This window comes from Dama dama, chromosome 13 (genome assembly GCF_033118175.1).
Source record: "Dama dama isolate Ldn47 chromosome 13, ASM3311817v1, whole genome shotgun sequence".
NCBI lineage: Eukaryota > Metazoa > Chordata > Mammalia > Artiodactyla > Cervidae > Dama > Dama dama.
Window position 1 is genome coordinate 73616767 of NC_083693.1, and position 18935 is coordinate 73635701.

The window sequence follows — 18935 nt, forward strand, 5'->3', positions numbered from 1 at the left end:
AAGCTCTTTTTTTATGCTCATCAACGTCGTCCTCACCTCCGAGGCCCTGGCCCATTGTCACCGATCACCCCGCTCACCTGATCTAGGCCACATACTGCTTCTTTCGCTTACTCTTCTCCGGCTCTGCGAGTAAAAGTTCCAGTTTCCTCTTGGAGAGGATGAGCTTGGGCCCCCTGTCCCTCTCAGTCCCGAGTCTGGGGGGCGGCCGTGACCCTCTGGCCCTGCCCTGGGGTCTGCCAGCCTCAGGGGACCCCCGGTCCTCCTCCATCATCCCCGTGTCCTCCGGGGGTCCAGGCAGCCGGGCCATCTGCCCCCGCGCCTCCAGGCCACCGGCCTCCGCGGGTTGCATGTCCACATCGCTGCCCTCCGGGGCTGCTGGGGCCCAGCCGGTGGCCGTCAGGACCAGGAGTGGAAGGTTCGCCGAGAGGGGGTCTTCTAAGCTCACGTCCCCTGGACCCCTGGACTTGAGCGTGTGCAGAGGCCCGTCACAGTTCACGGCACCCAGGGAGCAGCCGTTGAAATGACAGGAGGCGTGACCACGGGCCTCTTCCCAGTCAGCGTCATAAGGATCTAAAAGCTGACGACAAAAGGGTTTCTGAGCCGGCGAGCGGGTGAATCACGGAGAATACACGCCTTACACACACAAACAGTTTCTTCCGTCATGGACCTTGGCAAAGTTTGCACAATCTGCCCTGCAAATAAATCTTCAAAAATGCCTTTGATAAGGGCTTCCCTGGGGGCTCAGTTGGTCAAGAAGCCAATTGCCAAGGCAAGAGACGTGGGTTTGATCCCTGGTCCGGGAAGATTCACATGTCGAGCAGCAGCAAAACTAGGGCAGAAGACCCTGGGCCCTGAGGCCCAGGCTCCACAAGAGGAGAAACTACTGCAGTGAGACGCCCACGAACCGCAACCAGAGTCGCCCCTGCTCCCCACACCCGGAGAGAGCATGCGTGCGGCAATGAAGACCCAGCACAGGCAAAAACATGTTTTAAATTATTTTTTAAATGCGTTTGATAAGGACTTCCCAGGTGGTCCAGTAGCCAAGACTCCATGCTCCCAATGCAGGGGGCTCAGGTTCAATCCCTGGTTGGGAAACTAGATCCCGTGAGCCACATAAGCGTTCACATGTTACCACGAAAGATCCCGCATGCCGCAACTAAGACCCAGGGCAGCCACATAAATAAATACTTGTTAACACATTTGATAAATAAGCCTCCTAAAAGCCCGAGGGTGCCCCACTGTGGGGGTGTCCCAGCCTGAGCCCCATCGTTTAAAGCCTTCCTTCCAGCTCTGGCAGCCCCTGTCCACCACCTCAGTCTGAGCTCATTTTCCTGCTCTGACCCCGGTGAGGGCCTCGCTCGGGCCGCCCCGGGCCCCTGACCTGGGCAGGCTGTGGAGCCTCAGCGCCCACCCCCGACACACGGGGCCACCCAAGGCGCCGGAGGAAGTGGAAATGAGTCTCTAAAACATTCACTGTTTCCAAGGTGCCTGGGGTGGTTCTCGAAGGCCGGCCATGGGCCCCTCAGGGGCAGGCGACACCCCAGGGCAGCCAAACGCCCCACCCCCACCTCTACCGCTGCCAACGGGGGCTGCAGAGCTTTCTGGGCCCTCCTCACACCACCTGGGACCGAAAGGTCCTGTTCCTTACTCGTTCACTCCTGCCCCGGGGCTCTGGCTGGAACGGTCTCTACGGAAAGCCCAGGTGCCCACGACCAGGGACCACCCCCTGCTGCACGGAGACCTTTCCAGACGGGCTCCACCCACAAACCAGCAGGCTGATCCGCACGACTCGCCCTGTGAGCACCTCCTCCCCGCTGACCCGCGGCCTCGGTCACACGCACAGAGGGACCCCAGGCCCGACTCAGCAGGGGACCCCCCTGGGGCCCTTTCCCTTGGGTGGTGACAACTCCCGAGAAAGCTCACTTGCTCTTTGGACAGCTGACGTTCATTTATTCCAGAAGGAGAAAATGAACGTAAATACCGTAATCTACCAGCAGCCGTAACCATTGCAGATCCAGAAACTGGCCAGAATTGCTGGAATTCACAAAGCAGACACTCGCTCTTGTGACCCCACCCCCAGCAGAGCAGTGAGTGTCCCCGAGAGGCCCCAGCCCAGAGCCCCCCTGGGTGTGGGGTCGGGGGTGCTGATGAGGGCCTCATGTGGGCCTCATAAGCCCACAGAATCTTTCCTGGCAAACCAAGAAACGCCCGGCCAGGCCCTCCAGTCACTGGTTCGGGGTAGAAGGACTTAGCAGCACGCCTGCCCTGTTCTCCAGGGGCACCTGGCGTCTTAAACCACCAGGAGGCCACGGTTACCTACTACACCTGTGTGATCCGTGAGAGTGAATTTAATTTGACTGAGATTCATTTTGAGATTGACTAATTGCAAACCCATGGTCTCGTCAATCTATCTTCCAGGTAAACTACCTGAAGCCTTTTGTTCTTTAAAAAATTGGGAAAAGGAATGAACAACCAATGTAAATGTCACAGTGAAGCTTTTTCTAAAATGTAGCCACACCACTGGGCTGGGCAGAGTTCTCGGAGCAGGCCTGCGACTGCCCTCTTGAGGAAGGTCTGCCTGCAAGGCTGCCCTCGGCCTGGCCTCTGGGAACTTGGACTTGAGGGGGCCCCCAACCATCCCCAGAGATGGGAGCGGCTGCTGGCTGCCTTGTTCGGGGACGTACCTCTCTCCAGATGCCTTCAACAAAGTCCAGATGATTCTTCCTGTGACTGGCCTGGAAAAGCAAAGGGTTTGGGTCATCCTCTCTATGAAGGAGGGCAGACAGCAGATTCAAGTTCAGGGGCAAGGATCCAGGGGCTCACTGCCCCAGCCAGCGGTCCTGCCCTGCCCACACTCGTGGACGGTGGCCCACGGTGGGTGCTGACGAGGAGAGCCCACTCCCAGGAAGCTGAGCACAGGCAGGGACCCCTTCAAGAGTGTGTTTGTAGGACTTAAGATGCAAACCTGGGCCGCTCAAGAGGGAAAAGCAGAACCAGGAATGCGACCGGGAGACAGCCAGGTTCAATCGCCCACCATCACACCGGGAAGGACCCCCGAGTCTACAGAGCACCCGGCACGTGTGCTGGACCCAAAGCCAGAAGACGGTAGAAGGTTCTAGGTCATCCACCCCAAACCCTCCCTTTGTAGACACAGAAGCCGAGGCCCACACAGGGGCCAGGCCTTGTTCAGGATCCCTGGGAAGAACCCAAGGCTGGTATCCCATATTCCAGAACCTTCCCCTCTAACACCAGGCTACCGGTAAAAGCAACTCTTGTTCTTCATCAAAAGACAGACTCTCAAAGGACAGGAATTTGAACATCGCTAGTTGTGGGGGAGAGAGAGAAGACCTGAGAAGCTGACACCAGGAACCGCGCAGAAGACTAATTCCGAGAAGGGGGTGGGGTCCTGGCAAGGGCTCCTGCTCTCTCTGGGGATCCGGGTCTGCCCTGGCCTCCAGCCCCCTCCACCCTCCCCACCACGTGTCCCTGCCCCACCAAGAGGGGAGGGGTACCTTGAGGCGATGGAGCCTGTTTCTCTGCCTCTTCTGGAAGCCGGCCCTGGTGCTGGCTGTGAACGCAGCCCGGATGCAGCTGCGATGGCCGTTCCGCAGGCCAGCCATGGCTCGGGGGCCGGGGGGTGGACCTTTCACTTAACTGCAGAGCATCGGGGACAAGGCACAGGTCAGTGGTTGGAGGGGTGGGGGCGGGCTGACCACAGGGGCGTGGAGTGTAGGGAACTTTCTGGAGCCCCGGAGCTGTTGGTCTCCACTGGGCTAATGCAGTTGTCACAAGTCAGGACTCTGTGCCCAAAGGGGTGACTGTGACTGTGAGTGATAGCTCAGCAAAACAAACCTAGGGAGTTTTCAAAAAGTTTTTTAACTAAAAGGAAAGCCACAGGCAGCTGGTGGCCTGGGAGGGCCGCGCACAAGCAGCGCCTTGGTTCGGGGAAAGCCCCTTCGCACCCGGACACCCGGTCGTGTAGAAGTCACGGGTGAAGTCACACGTCCTTGACACTGAAAGTTCTAGGCTGGAGCAGGGACGGGGCTCACGCATCCAGCTCCCGTGTCCTCCCCGCTTTGGTTTAACAGATGAGAAAAATAAGCCCAGATACTGTGGACAGACTCGCCCAAGGTGACAAGCCCAGAGAGCACTCCCTCCGCCCCCTCCCCAAGAGGCACTAGGTCGTCAAAAGCATTTGACAATTTTTTTAAAAACCATGCAGCCCAAGAAGAGCAGAGAAAACGTCCACTGAAAACAAAAGACAGATCACAGCGCGACTTACTGAGAGGAGAGACCACACACCTCCGTGCTGTTTCATGTCACTCGCTTCCCTCCAGAATCCCGGGGGCCAGCGCCCTAGACCCTGCAGGAAACACGTCCGTTACAGACACACACCACCCACCACCCAGGGCGCCCCACCACCCAGGGCGCCACGCGTGGCCCACTCAGGGGTCCCCCACACTGGACTCCCTGGAACACCAGTTCTGAGGCAGAAACAGCAAAAGCTACAAATCAGACCCTAAAGCACCATACGCGTTAGCGTTTTATTTTTTTAAAGATGCTTACTTATTTTTATTGGTTTATTTTTTGCCCATGCCACATGGCTTGCGGGATCTTGGTTCCCCAACCAGGGATCAAACTGGACCCCCCTGCAACAGAAGTACAGACAGGGAAGCCCCCTCATTCTTTTTATTTTTAAATTACTTTCTTTCTTTTTAAAAAGGCTGTGCTTGGTCTTCTTCGTTGCTACACGAGGGTTTTCTCTAGTTGCGACAAGCAGGGGCTACTCCTTCTTGTCACGCCCCGGCTTCTCATTGCGGTGGCTTCTCGGGGAGCTCGGGCTCTAGGGCGCACAGACTCCAGTGGTTGCAACACATGGGCTCAGCTGCCCCTTGGCACATGGAATCCTCCCAGACCAGGGATGGAACCTGTGTCCCCTGCCCTGGCGGGCAGATTCCTAACCTCTGTGCTACGCTACCAGAGAAGTCCCTCTATTCGCATTTTAAAGGCTAGAAAAGCTCCTGGTAAGATCCAAAAATCTTTTTTTTCTTTTTTGTATTAAGTCCATAAATTCGGATATCATTAATTTCCCCCAAAGTCGTTTTTCTGTCCCAGGATCCCACCCAGGGATCCTTTGACCCACCGTCAAAGACCCTATCACATTTAGTTCATGTCTCCCGAGGCTCCCCTTGGCCGTGAGTGTCTCGGACGCCCCTGCCGTTGATGACCCTGACCGTCCTGGTGGGCTGTCCCTCAGGGGGATCTGCCCCTGCTCTCCCGTGCACACGCGGGGCCCCGGGAGTGGAGGACTGTTAGGGGAAGCACACTGATTGAAACCGCCCACCCTGGCCAGGCACCATAGTAACCATTTGCATGAGTTGTTTTATGACAGGAGGTCCTGATAAGGAATACGGAACTAATAAGCCACCACCAGCCGGAAGAGTTCGGGAAAGGTCGAGAGGAGACACTGCCTGTCCGTCCACTTCCCAGAATCCCTCTCGCTAGCATCCATCTTGGCTGAGCGATGCGTGTGCCACCAGGAAAGACTCTGAATTAGAATGATTGGCCAAAGACCACCCGGAAACCAATCCCATCACCATAAAACTCAAGACTTCGAGCCACGCGGCAGAGCAGTTCTCCTGGGTTCCCTTACCCTCCTGCTCTCTGCCCGGGTGCCCTTTCCCAATAAAATCTCTTGCTTGGTCAGCACGTGTCTCCTCGGACAATTCATATTTGAGTGTTAGACAAGAGCCCAGTTTCGGGCCCTGGAAGGGGTCCCCCTTCCTGCAACAGGACCACCGGAAGTGAGGCACCTTCTCCTGTCGAGGGCGTCACGGGAGCAGCCGTCACCCTGGCGTGTCCCATCCTGCTGAGGCCATGCCCCGCAGGCTTCCCTACCGGACAGGGACCTGGTCTCACCTCCCCCTCCATCCTGCCCTCTTTGGAAAGACATCCCTCTATGCAGCACCCACTCACTTGCGGAGGGTTAGGCCAGCACCCTTCGAGGGAAGCAGCTGCCTAAATTTCTTGGCTGGGGTGGTTTCTCTCCCACCTGTTGATTTGTTCATTGTTTGGCATCACCCACTCAATGGACAGGAGTCTGAACCAACTGCAGGAGATGGTGAAGGACAGGGAAGTTCTGCGTGCTGCCGTCCATGTGGTCGCAAAGAGGCGGACACAACTTGAGCAATTGAACAACGATTGATTTGTTCAATCATTGATTCATATCAGCACGGACTCATTTCATTCTACATTTGTTGTCGTTCAGCTGCATCCAGCTCTTTGAGACCCCATGGACTGCATCAGGCCCAGCTTCTCCATCCTTCACCGTCTCCCAGAGTTTGCTCAAGCTCATGTCCGTTAAGTCGGTGATGCCATCCAACCAGCTCACCTGTTGCCTCCTTCTCCACCTGCCTTCAATCTTTCCCAGCATCAGGGTCTTTTTCAATCAGTCAGCTATTTGCATCAGGTGGCCAAAGTATTGGAGCCTCAGCTTCAGCATCAGTCCTTCCAGTGAATATTCAGGGTTGATTTCCTTCAGGATTAAGTGGTTTCACCTCCAAGCTTCCCAGGAACTCTCAAGAGTATTGAGACTCTTCTGTACTTCAGTCAGTTCAGTCGTGTCCGACTCTTTGTGGCCCCATGGACTGCAGCATGCCAGGCTTCCCTGTCCATCACCAATGCCCGGAATTTGCTCAAACTCATGTCCATCGAGTCAGTGATGCCATTCAACCATCTCATCCTCTGTTATCCCCTTCTCCTCCCGCCTTCAATCCTTCCCAGCATCTATACTTGGGTTGTAATAAAGACTACATCATTTATTTTGTTTTGACTTTGGCTGGAACTTCAGCTGGCTCCTCTAATAGGACCAACCCAAATTAATTTTGATTTCCAAAAGAATACACCCTGTGAGTTACTTAGGACTCTCTATGGGCTTCCCAGGTGGCACTAGGGGTAAAGAACCCACCTGCCAATGAAGGAGACATAAGAGATGTGAGTTTGATCCCCGGGTCGGGAACATCCCCTGGAGGAGGACATGGTAACCCATTCCAGTATTCTTGTCTGGAGAGTCTCATGGACAGAGGAGCCTGGCGGACTACAGTCCATGGGGTCAGAAAGAGTCGGACACCCTCTCTAGGCCAAGGTGAAACAGGAGGGAGGGGGCAGAACACAACCTTTGAAAGAATGACATTGCCTGAGGGTATAACAGAAACTGATTAGAATCAAATAGAATCAATTCAACTTCCACTAGACCTTGATCCTCTGTGCGTGCTCAAGCTAGATGACACACCCAGAGATGCCAGGACCGTTCCAACCGTCAAAGACCAAAAAGTGGGTGGTGGCCCAGTTCCTGGAAATCTCTGCCCCTTCCCCAGAATGGTTGAAATAATCTTCCCACTCATTAGCCTTGGATAGCAGCCGGTCCTAGTGGCTGGGCTCTTTCCCTACACACACACACACACACACACACACACACACAGACACACACACTATATGTCACCAGGGGGATGTCCTGGGCCCCAAAGGTCTCAGGGCCGGCCCCCTACTCCCTGGCCCAGCAGCTTCTCCAGCAGAGCAAAGACAGAAATTCCTAACACCCCAGGACTCTCCCTTCCACCCTCCCCCTCCCCGTACGCCCTCACAGGTTACATTAAAAAGCCCTTATCATGCAGATCTACTGGAGAATTCTTTGAAACCAAACCTATTATTATTGAAGCCACCCGGTTACATACACACTGCAGTCCTTCCTGGCCACTCCTGGACCCTTCTTCCGAGTCAAGGTCAAAGTGGGCCTTGGGCAGGCCCCAGCCCCAATCCCCTCTCGCCCTCCCCGCTCCATCCGGGAGGGGGTTCTGCCCCAGGATCCCAGACCCATCGCAGCCGCCGAGCAGCACCTCCGCTCCTGGGGCCTCTCTGCAGCCACCCTCCCTCTTCCCGCCTCTGCTGAGAGACTACAACCTAACCCAGCTGACAACTCAGGGGGGCCCCCCTCCGGGAGATGTTCGCGGGCTTTCTCTCCAGACACTTCCTGAGGAAGAGTTAGAAGTGACCTTCTGTCTGAGCGCCAGCCACACAATCACCACCTGCAAGTCCTGTCCAGGAAGCTCTCACCCTGAGTGTCCCTGCCCACCCGGCATCTGCCCGCTGCACACACCTGCGTCTGCACACGCATATATGCACACACACCTGTGCCCACACACACAGACCGCACCCACAGGCCACTCCCCGCAACGTCCATCGCCAGCAACACTCCTCCGGGCCCTAACGCCCAGCCTGCTCTAGGGTCTCTAATAGGTTCTTCCAAATTGACTCGGCCAAGATCAAATGGCTGATCTTTCCCCAGAATGGCCCCACTGGGGTCCTCCCAGCTTGGGGAAGCTACAACAACCTTCCCATCATATGACGACTCCTTTCTCCCAAGCCCCACATTCAGTGAGCAACCACACGGAATGTGCTTCCCGTGAGCCCAGAATTCGGCCACTGCCCCCACTCCCCTGACCCAGCCACTCTCTGTGTCTCCTTACTGGCCTACCCACCCCCAAGCCCCTCCAACCCCCTCACCACCATCCGCACCCCCACACTCGCCTAGCCCTGCCCCGTCCTCAGCCCAGAGCGATGCCCTGCTACAGAGAAAGCCCAAGTCCTGCCCCTGTACCCAGCCCTCCTGCAGCGCCCTCCCACCCCCAGGGCTCAGCCCCCCTCGACCTGCATCTGACCGGCCCCTCCCTTCCATCCTGTCTTTTGTAGTTCAGTCACTCAGTCACGTCGGACTCTGCAACCCCAAAGACTGCAGTCCACCAGGCTTCCCTGTCCTTCACCATCCCCCGTGTTATTCAGGCGCTAAGTCCTGTCCGACCCATTGGATGGCAGCACACCAGGCTCCTCTGTCTTCCACCATTCCCCAGACTTTGCTCAAACTCATGTCCATTGAGTTGGTGATGCTATCTAACCATCTTATCTGGTGGCCCCCTTCTCTTTCTGCCCTCAATCTTTCCCAGCATCAAGGTTTTTTTCTGGTGAGTCAGCTCTTCTCATCAGGTGGCCAAAGTACTGGAGCGTCAGCTTCAACATCAGTCCTTCTAGTGAATAGTTAGAGTTGATGGACTGGTTGGATCTCCTTGCTTCCAAAGGACTCTCGAGAGTCTTCTCCAGCACCACAGTTCGAAGGCACCAGTTCTTGATAGAGACGCCTTATCTCCTGCAAGTTCATCTTCCCCACCTTCACTGCCAATCCTCTCGCTCACACGCAGGCTACACTTGTCTCCCTGGTCCTCATCTCTAACATTCTCTGTATCCTCCTTGTCTGTCCCTTCAACCAACTCACGCTCGCCTGGGCTTTTCACTGCTATGTCCACAGCTGTGTCCCCCAGGTCTGGCCCGGAGCAGAGCAATGGCCAGTGCTCTGTGAGTGTTCCCGGGGTAAACCACACACATCACTCCACTGAACCTAAAGGGGCTCCACCATCCTCCCGGACCCCTAAGCAAGAAACCAAAAAGATTCTCCTGGAAGCTGAAGAGCTGCTGGGCCTGGGACCATGCTTCCTGGGCCCAAAACCCAGTCTGCTACCAACCTGGCTGCAGGACTTCAGACGTCTAAAGGAGCTGCTCCTTGGAATCCCTGGCAGTCCAGTGGTTAGGACTGGGCACCAGCACTGCTGGGTTCCAGGTTCGATCCTTGGTTGGGGAACCAAGATCGCACAGGCCACGCAGCAGGCCGATAAAAAAATAATGTGGCTTCTCCCGACTCATATACAAAACGGAAACAGACCCACAGACTCAGAAGACCCAGAAAACAGGTAACCCCTACGGTTACCAAAGGGGAAGAGGGAGGGATAAATGAGGAGCTTTGAATGTAACAGATGTTGTTCTGTCACTCAGTCAAGTCCAACTCTTTGCGACCCCATAGACTGCAGCACGCCAGGCCTTCCCTGTCCTTCACCATCTCCCAGAGCTTGCTCAAACTCATGTTCATTGAGTCAGTGATGCCACCCAACCATCTCATCCTCTGTTGTCCCCTTCTCCTCCTGCCCTCAATCTTTCCCAGTATCAGGGTCTTTTCCAATGAGTCAGTTCTTCACATCAGGTGGCCAAAGTATTGGAGCTTCAGCTTCAGCATCAGTTCTTCCAATGAATATTCACAACTGATTTCCTTTAGGATTGACTGGTTTGATCTCCTTGCAGTCCAAGAGTCTCTCAAGAGTTTTTTCCAGCACCACAGTTTGAAAGCATCAATTCTTTGGCACTCAGCTTTATGGTCCAATTCTCACATCTATACATGACTGCTGGAAAAACCACAGCTTTGACTAGACGGACCTTTGTTGGCAAAATAACAACTCTCTGCTTCTTAATATGCTGTCTATGTTGGTCATAGCTTTTCTTCCAAGGAGCATCTTTTAATTTCATGGCTGCAATCCCCATCTGCAGTGATTTTAGAGCCCCCCAAAATAGTCTCTCACTGTTTCCATTGTGTCCCCATCTATTTGCCATGAAGTGATGGGACTGGATGCCATGATCTTCATTTTTTCAATGTTGAGTTTTAAGCCAGCTTTTTCACTCTCCTCTCATCTTCATCAAGAGGCTCTTTAGTTCCTCTTCTCTTTCTGCCATAAGGGTGGTGTCATCTCCATATCTGAGGTTACTGATACTTCTCCCAGCAATCTTGATTCCAGCTTGTGCTTCTTCCAGCCCAGCGTTTCTCATGATGTACTCTGCATATAAGTTAAATGAGCAGTGTGACAACATACAGCCTTGACGTACTCCTTTCCCAATTTGGAACCAGTCTGTCGGTCCATGTCTAGTTCTAACTGTTGCTTCTTGACCTGCATACAGATTTCTCAGGAGGCAGGTAAGGCAGTCTGGTATTCCCATCTCTTGAAGAATTTTCCAGTCTGCTGTGATCCACACAGTCAAAGGTTTTGACATAGTCAATGAAGCAGAAATAGATGTTTTTCAAGATGGTAGGAAGGGCAAAATCGTGTTTAGAATCAAACTTCATACCCACCAGAGATGCTTAGAGGCCGTAAGCAAAACCCTTGTGTGCACCAGGACCCAGAGAAAGGAGCAGTGACCCCTACAAGAGACTGAGGCAGACCTGCCTTTGAGTGTCTGGGGGTCTCCTGTGGAGGCACAGGTCGGCAGTGGCCTGCGGCAGGGACAGGGGCTCTGGCTGCGGCAGCCCTGGAACGCATGGCTTGTGGCATGAGTCCTCTTGGAAGGAGGTTGCCATTAGCCCCGCTGTAGAGCCGCCGAGCAGACGACCCACAAACTGGAGCATAATTATAGCAAAGAAGTTCTCGCACTTTTGCAAAAGTTCTAGGGCCGACAACAGGTTTCCCAACCTGGAGATCCAGCAAAGGGACTGAGAACCCCCAAGAAATATAAGATATGCATGCATGCTAAGTCACTTCAGTCGTGTCTGACTCTTTGCGACCTCAGGGACTGTAGCCCGCCAGACTCCTCTGTCCATGGGGATACTCCAGGCAAGAATACATGGGTTGCCATGCCCTCCTCCAGGGGCTCTTCCCAACCCAGGGATCGAACCCAGGTTTCTTATGTCTCCTGCATTGGCAGGGGGGTTCTTTACCACATAGCACCACCTGCGAAGCCCATAAATCAACTATACTTGGGTTTTAAAGAAAATGCCAGGACATGGAAGCAACCTAGATGCCCATCAGCAGACGAATGGATAAGGAAGCTGTGGTACATATACACCATGGAATATTACTCAGCCATTAAAAAGTATTCATTTGAATCAGTTCTAATGAGATGGATGAAACTGGAGCCCATTATACAGAGTGAAGTAAGCCAGAAAGAAAAACACCAATACAGTATGCTAACGCATATATATGGAATTTAGAAAGATGTGTAATGATAACCCTGTATGCAAAACAGAAAAAGAGACACAGATGTACAGAACAGACTTTTGGACTCTGTGGGAGAAGGCGAGGGTGAGATGTTTCGAGAGAACAGCATCGAAACATGTATATTATCTATGGTGAAACAGATCACCAGCCCAGGTTGGATTCATGAGACAAGTGCTCAGGCCTGGTGCACTGGGAAGACCCAGAGGAATCGGGTAGAGAGGGAGGTGGGAGGGGGGATCGGGATGGGGAATACATGTAAATCCATGGCTGATTCATGTCAATGTATGACAAAACCCACTACAATATTGTAATTAGCCTCCAACTAATAAAAATAAATGAAAAAAAAAAAAAAAGAAAGAAAATGCCTGCTGATGTGTCCCTTGTGGTCCAGTGGTTAAGAATCTGAATGCCAATGCGGGGCACACGTAGGACATAAGATCCCACATGCCTCGGAACAACTAAGTAATCATGCCGTAACGACTACAGCCCATGCGCCAGGGCTGGTGCTCCACAGTGAGACACCCACTGCAGTGAGTGCCCACGAGCCACGGCTCAAGAGTAGCCCCTGCTCATCGAAACAAGAGAAAACCCATGCGCAGCAACGAAGCCCCAGCACAGACATGATTTTTTAAACGCCTGTTCACTAGGCAGAAAGAGGGAAAAGATAGGGGCCTTCCCCAAACAGTCCAAAGCCCCAGAGCCTGGGGTGGCCTTCTCTCTGCAGCCCAGGTTAGTCGGCTCCCTCCTCCTCCCTTCCTGGACCCACCCCGGCCCCTACTCTTAGGAGCGCCCAGAGGAACAGGCCAGCCTCCGAACTGGAGCCCCCTGTGAAGGTTCCTACCTGGAGTCCGGGAGCAGCCTGCAGACAGGAGTCCGGGAGCAGAGGCTGCAGACAGAAGGTGGAGGCGAAGTCCAGACGGCTGGCTTCTGCGAGCAGAGTTGGGAGGAAGCAACGCTGGTCTGAAGAAGAGAACAGAGAGGCAAAGCGGTCTTTGGCCAACGAGGGGCTCAGCCAGTCTGCTCTCAAAATCCGCCAAGAAGGAGAGAAAACATCGTGAACCGCATCGCCCCCAGCCTCCACAGGGCCCCACGGACGAGGCACGCTGGGGACCAAGCGGTCTGGGGTGCAGAACGGGGCATCTCTAAGTTGGCCTCCGTGCTTTACTCACTTTTGCATTTCCGCTTTAAAAGAAAAACACACTCAAAAAGCTCTCCCTTAACAATATTCAAAAACTAACCAGCAGTTCACAACAGGCGTCTTTTCCTTGCAATAAAATTTGCCCTGAAAGATTTCCCAAGCTCCTCTTCCCCCAAAAGTGGTTTCTAAGGCAGCATGGAAATGGTCTGTCGTTTCACAGTATGCTGGGTCTTTATGTCTCTGCCCACGTGAAACCAAGATCTGGGTCAAGTTTCGAATATCTGAGCACCTTTCCTGGACTGGGAACCCGAGAGAGCAAGAAGTCTTTGAAGGTCAAATTTCTAAAGATAAACTCCTGCACACACACACACACACTCTGACCAGAAACAATCCTGGGTGTGTACATCTTCCAAGGACACCTTCACAAGCTCAACTTCCACCCCCTGCACCACAGCAGGTGCTCAGGAAATACTGTTCAAGTGTAATAAGCTAACGGGAGGCCAGAAGGCTGAACATTACCCGCTGCACCTCCTGGAACCCTCCGGAACTTCCCTGGCAGTCCAGTGGTTAAGACTCCTTGCTTCCACTACAGGAGGCCTGGGTTTGATCCCTGGCTTAAAATAAAGAAAGGAAGAATGCACACCCCAAAGAATTACGTTCTGCCTAGTATATTCGGTCAGGTTCTTGGGAGAGGCAGGGGACAATAAAATCTGTATTTTCATGCACAAACTACAGGGAAAGTTTCTTCTGTTTTTTTTCTCTAGTGTTAACTGTTTTTATTTATTTATTTATTTATGGGTGTGCTGGGTCTTCTTTGCTACTCAGGCTTTTCTCTAGTTGCAGCGAGCAGAGCATAGGCTACTCTCTAGCTGCAGTACACGGGCTTCTCATTGAGCTGGCTTCTCTTGTGAAGTGCAGGTTCTAGGGTATTCGGGCTTCGGTAGTCGCAGCTTCCGGACCCTAGAGCAAAGGCTCAGGAATTGTGGCTCAGGGGCTCGGCTGTTGAGCAGCACGTGGAATCTTCCCAGAGCAGGGACTGAACCTGTGTCTCCTGCATTGACAGGTGGGTTCTTCACCACTGGGCCACCAGGGAAGCCCTCCAGCATTAACTTTTCAGATGAACCCCTTCATACCATACTTGGTATTATTTTGATCAGATACTTTTGGGTACCATTATTCTGAGATAAAGTTTTTTAAAATGACAGTGGATTTTTTCTTTTTTTCATTTTGCAATCTCCTGTCTGAACAACAGATCAAAACTTACAACTCCACTTCAAGACAGTGCTGACCAAGCTTTAAAGGGAGAGGCAGTTTCAGAGGCAGCCACATCTCATGGTACCTTGTGTGTGTAGGTCGGCCTCTCCAGAGCTCCCAGGCTCCTCTCAGGATCCATCAAGGTCACCCAGTTCTGCACCCAAAACAGAAGAAATCCCGTTCAGGCTGAAAGAACCCACATAAAAGCCAGAGACCATCTGAGGTTTTCTTATTTTAAATTGGTTTGTGTAGGGGGAACTACAGGTTAGAATAATATTTTATTTTGAAAAAATACTGGGCAACTTGCCACACAGACATTAATTTTATTGTTGTTCAGTCACTAAGTCATGTTGTTGTATAGTCAGTCTTTACGACCCCATGGATTGTAGCCCGCCAGGCTCCTCTATTCATGGGACTTCCCAGGCAAGAAGACTGGAGTGGGTTGCCATTGCCTCCTCCATCAGACCTTCCCAACCCCGGGATGGAACCCAGGTCTCCTGCTTCAAGTAAATTCCTAGGTGTCTCAGAATTCTCCTGGGGGTTTGGGGCAGGGGAATTGCCAGGCTGCTAGAGGTCCCAGGAGGTAGCAGGGTCACCCTCCCACTCTCACCTGGTCAGGACTCCCACTCTCACCTGGTCAGGCCACCCCACCTTGGCGGGGAGCTGCACCCCTTCTCAAGCCCTCACTCCACGCCTGAGGATGGCCGTACCTCAGCCCTCACCGGCCCAGGCAGGGGAGTAGGGGGAGGACAGCATAGCTCAGTTGGAAAAGGATTCGCCTGCAAGGCAGGAGACCGTGGTTCGATTCCTGGGTCGGGAAGATCCCCTAGAGAAGGGATGGATAGGCTACCCACTCCAGTATTCTTGGGCTTCCCTTGTGGCTCAGCTGGTAAAGAATCCACCCGCAATGCAGGAGACCTGGGTTCTATCCCTGGGTTGGGAAGATTCCCTGGAGAGGGGAAAGGCCACCCACTCCAGTATCCTGGCCTGGAGAATTCCGTGGATGGTATAGTCCGTGGGGTCGCAGAGTGGGACACTGAGTGACTTTCACTTCGCTTAGCTTCAACAGATATTTCTCCTTAAGGGTGAAAGAAAGGGGGCTCTCTCTGAGGCAGGGACCCCGGTCCCAGGGAGGAGGAACCATCCTCACCTCCTCATACCAGAGATGCCCCAGAGTGCTGGCCGGGCTTCTTCAGTCATGAGTCAGGGGCCCCACCACGGGGGAAGGCTCTCTTCACTCCCACACGGCAGGGCCCACCCCCTCCCTGGGGCTGGCGGTCCTCCCCCCACGGGGCAGGGAGCCCACGCAGGGTCCGGGCTCTGCCGCTTCGGGCCCCTCCTGGCCGCTGGGGCCTCTTGAGGCCCCCCGCGACCTAAGGCGGCCCGCGCGGCTTTAATGGCCCCCCTGCGCGCGGGAAAGGCGCCCGGTGCGGGGCGGGAGCACCTGGCGGCGCCCGTGGCTGCACGCCTGGGCCCACCTGCCCGAGACCCGCAGCGCCCCGTGCGGCTCCAGGCGCAGCGAGGACCTGGCCCCCGAGGGTGACTCCGAGGGGGCGGACTGTTTACTCAAGTGAGGGCTGGGGTGAGGTCGCTCAGGCGAGGTGGGCACCGGGGTGCTGTTTATTCAGAGCAGCTGGGGTCGCAGGGCGCAGGCCTGTCACTGCGGGCCTACCTTCTGAATGGCAAGTCCATTTCGTTCCCAGTGTGACCATCCACTGGGTCGAGAAGGAGGGTCTCGCGGCCCCACCGGTGTGACGTCACAGGCATCTCCATGACAACGCATCCCGCGGCTCGCCACCCGCCCGCGGCCCCCGCGCTCCGGCGGTTCGACCCCGCGGCCCCTTCGCGAAGCTCCTGTGACCCCGCTGCACTAGGCGCCCCCGTCCCGGCTCCACTCGCGGACACAATTTTGCCGCAAAACCTTGAGTGACTCCCCCGTGCCCGGGGAAGACCCTCAAACCGTAACCCCACGTTCCCTGCCGGCGGCATCCAGACCTTAAGACCGCGCCTGCCCCCACCTCTCCTTCCAGATGCCGGAGGTTACCGAGACCCCTCCCTCCCAACCACCCCGGGCTCCGACTTCCGCTGGAAAGGCTTCCATCTCCTTGCCCCCACCCCTGACTTTTTATCCTCTTCCTCTTAGTTTGGCACCTCCTCCAGGAAGCCTTCCTTGACCTGAAAGTCTTGGGTAGGAGCCATTTCTCTGCACTCCCACCCACAGCGGGCCAGACCAGCCTGTATGGTATAATCAAGCTGCCTATTGATTTCTACCTGGTTCGCTAGACTGTCTGTCACCCTGTGAGCCAAGGAACTTTCAGTCCTAAGCTCCGCCATGTACTCGCTGTTCAGTCGCTAAGTCCCATCCTCTTCAGACCACTTGGAGTGCAGCACATGCCAGGTTTCCCTGTTCTTCACTATCTGCCATTAAGTGGTATCATCTGCACATCTGAAGTTGCTGATATTTCTCCTGGAAATTTTGATTCCAGCTTGTGATTCATCCAGCCTGGCATTTCACATGATGTACTCTGCATATAAGTTAAGTAAGCAGGGTAACAATATACAGCCTTGACGTACTCCTTTCCCAGTTTGGAACCAGTCCGTTGTTCCATGTCCGGTTCTAACTATTGCTTTTTGAGCAACATACAGGTTTCTCAGGAGACCGGTAAGGTTGTCTGGTGTTCCAGATTTTCTCTAGAATTCCTTTGCTTTTTCGATGATCCAACAGATGTTGGCAGTTTGATCTCTGGTTCCTCTGCCTTTTCTAAATCCACGTTGTACATCTGGAAGTTCTCAGTTCATGTACTGCTGAAACCTGACTTGAAGGATTTTGAGCATTATCTTGCTAGCGTGTGAAATGAGTGCAACTGTGCGGTAGTCTGAACATTCTTTGGGATTGCCCTTCTTTGGGATTGAAGTGAAAACTGACCTTTTCCAGTCCTGTGGCCACTGCTGAGTTACTGACATATTGAGTGCAGCACTTTAACAGCATCATCTTTTAGGAGTTGAAATAGCTCAGCTGGAATTCCATCACCTCCCCTAGCTTTGTTCATAGAGATGCTTCTTAGGCCCACTTGACTTCACACTCCAGGATGTCTAGCTCTAGGTGAGTGACTACATCATCATGGTTATCTGAATCATTAAGATTTTAATTTTCTTTTTAGTATAATTCTGTGTATAATTGCCACCTCTTAATCTCTTCTGCTTCTGTTAAGTTCTTACCATTTCTGTCCTTTATAGTGTCCATCCTTGCATGAAATGTTCCCTTGAAATCTCTAATTTTCTTGAAGAGATCTCTGGTCTTCTCCATTCTTTTGTTTTCCTCTATTTCTTTGCATTGTTCATTTAAGAAAGCTTTCTCATCTCTACTTGCTATTCTCTGGAACTCTGCATTCAGTTGGGTTTACTTTTAATTTCTCACTTGCCTTTCACTTCTCTTCTTTCCTCAGCTATGTGTAAAGCCTCCTCAGACGACCACTTTGCCTTCTTGAATTTCTTTTTATTGGGGATAGTGGTTATATGCACAGCACAGCAACTGCTCAAAAGTGTTTTTTTCTTCAGTGAATGACGAAAGGAATTACCAAATTAATATGCCATAAATATTAGCTGCACAGTCACTAATTTTTTTAATTGAAATATAGTTGATTTACAATGTTGTATTTAATTTCCAGTGACAGTGATTCAGTATTTTTACAGATTATATTCCATTGTAGGTTATTTACAAGAAAATGGGTTTAGTTACCCATGCTATACAGTAAATCCTTCTTGCTTATCTATTTTATACATAGTAGTTTGTTAATCCCATACTGCTAATTCATCCTTCCCCCTTCCCTCTGCCCTTTGGTAACTACTAATTTGGTTTCTATGCCTGTGAATCTGTTTCTGTTTTGTATATACATTCATTAGTAGTATTTTTTTAGATTTCACATACACATGATATTTGTCTCTGTTTTTCTGACCTATTTCATTAAGCACAATATTCCACATTACCACAAATGGCAGTATTTCACTCTTTCTTTATGGCCGAGTAATAGTCCACTCTGTGTGTGTGAGTGTGAGTGTGTGTATGAGTGAGTGTGAGTGTGTGTGTGTGTTCCTTACAGGTTTCCATGTAGACGATCATGTCATCAACAGAGATCACTTTTACTCTCTGTCCAGTCAGGGTGCTTTTTATCTTGACTACCTTTCCTAGCTGAAACCTCCAGGATGGTGTTAGATTCAGGTGGTAAAAATGAACATCCTGCCCTATATTTTGAATCTGTGTTTATTATTTATTTCATTTCTGGCTGCGCTGGGTCCTCCTTGCGGCGCAGGCTTTTTTCTAGCGGCGGTGGGCGCCGGCTCTCCCTGCGTGGTGTCTTCCGCGGGCCCGGGCTCTGGGGCCCAGGCTCAGTAGTTACGGCACACGGCGCTTAGTTGCTCCATGGCATGTGGAGTCTCCCCCGACCAGGGATCAAACCCATACCCCCCCGCATTAGCAGGTGGATTCTTACCCACTGCAACACCAGGGACGTCCCATCCTGTCTAGTTTTTAATTTTGCATTTTAAATTGTAATGCCAAGCACCTTGAGTCTGTTTGAATTACAAAGAAATGTTAAGGAAAAGATGAAATACTTACAGATGAAATGATTCAATGAAATTCAGAAACTGCTTCAGAAAGCCTGGGTGGGGGACAGAAGCGG

At 52.8% G+C, this 18935-nt stretch overlaps 1 protein-coding gene across 1 annotated transcript; it reads right to left on the reverse strand.

Annotated features, from left to right (window-relative positions):
* Positions 1-80: 80 nt before the first annotated feature.
* LOC133068515 (uncharacterized) lies at positions 81-3620 on the reverse strand. The gene is made up of 3 exons (XM_061159728.1): positions 3513-3620; positions 2685-2735; positions 81-577 (listed from the first exon to the last, which is right to left on the reverse strand). The coding sequence occupies exons 1-3, from the start codon at positions 3618-3620 to the stop codon at positions 83-85; spliced, it is 654 nt and encodes a 217-aa protein (XP_061015711.1). The 3' UTR covers positions 81-82.
* Positions 3621-18935: the final 15315 nt, after the last annotated feature.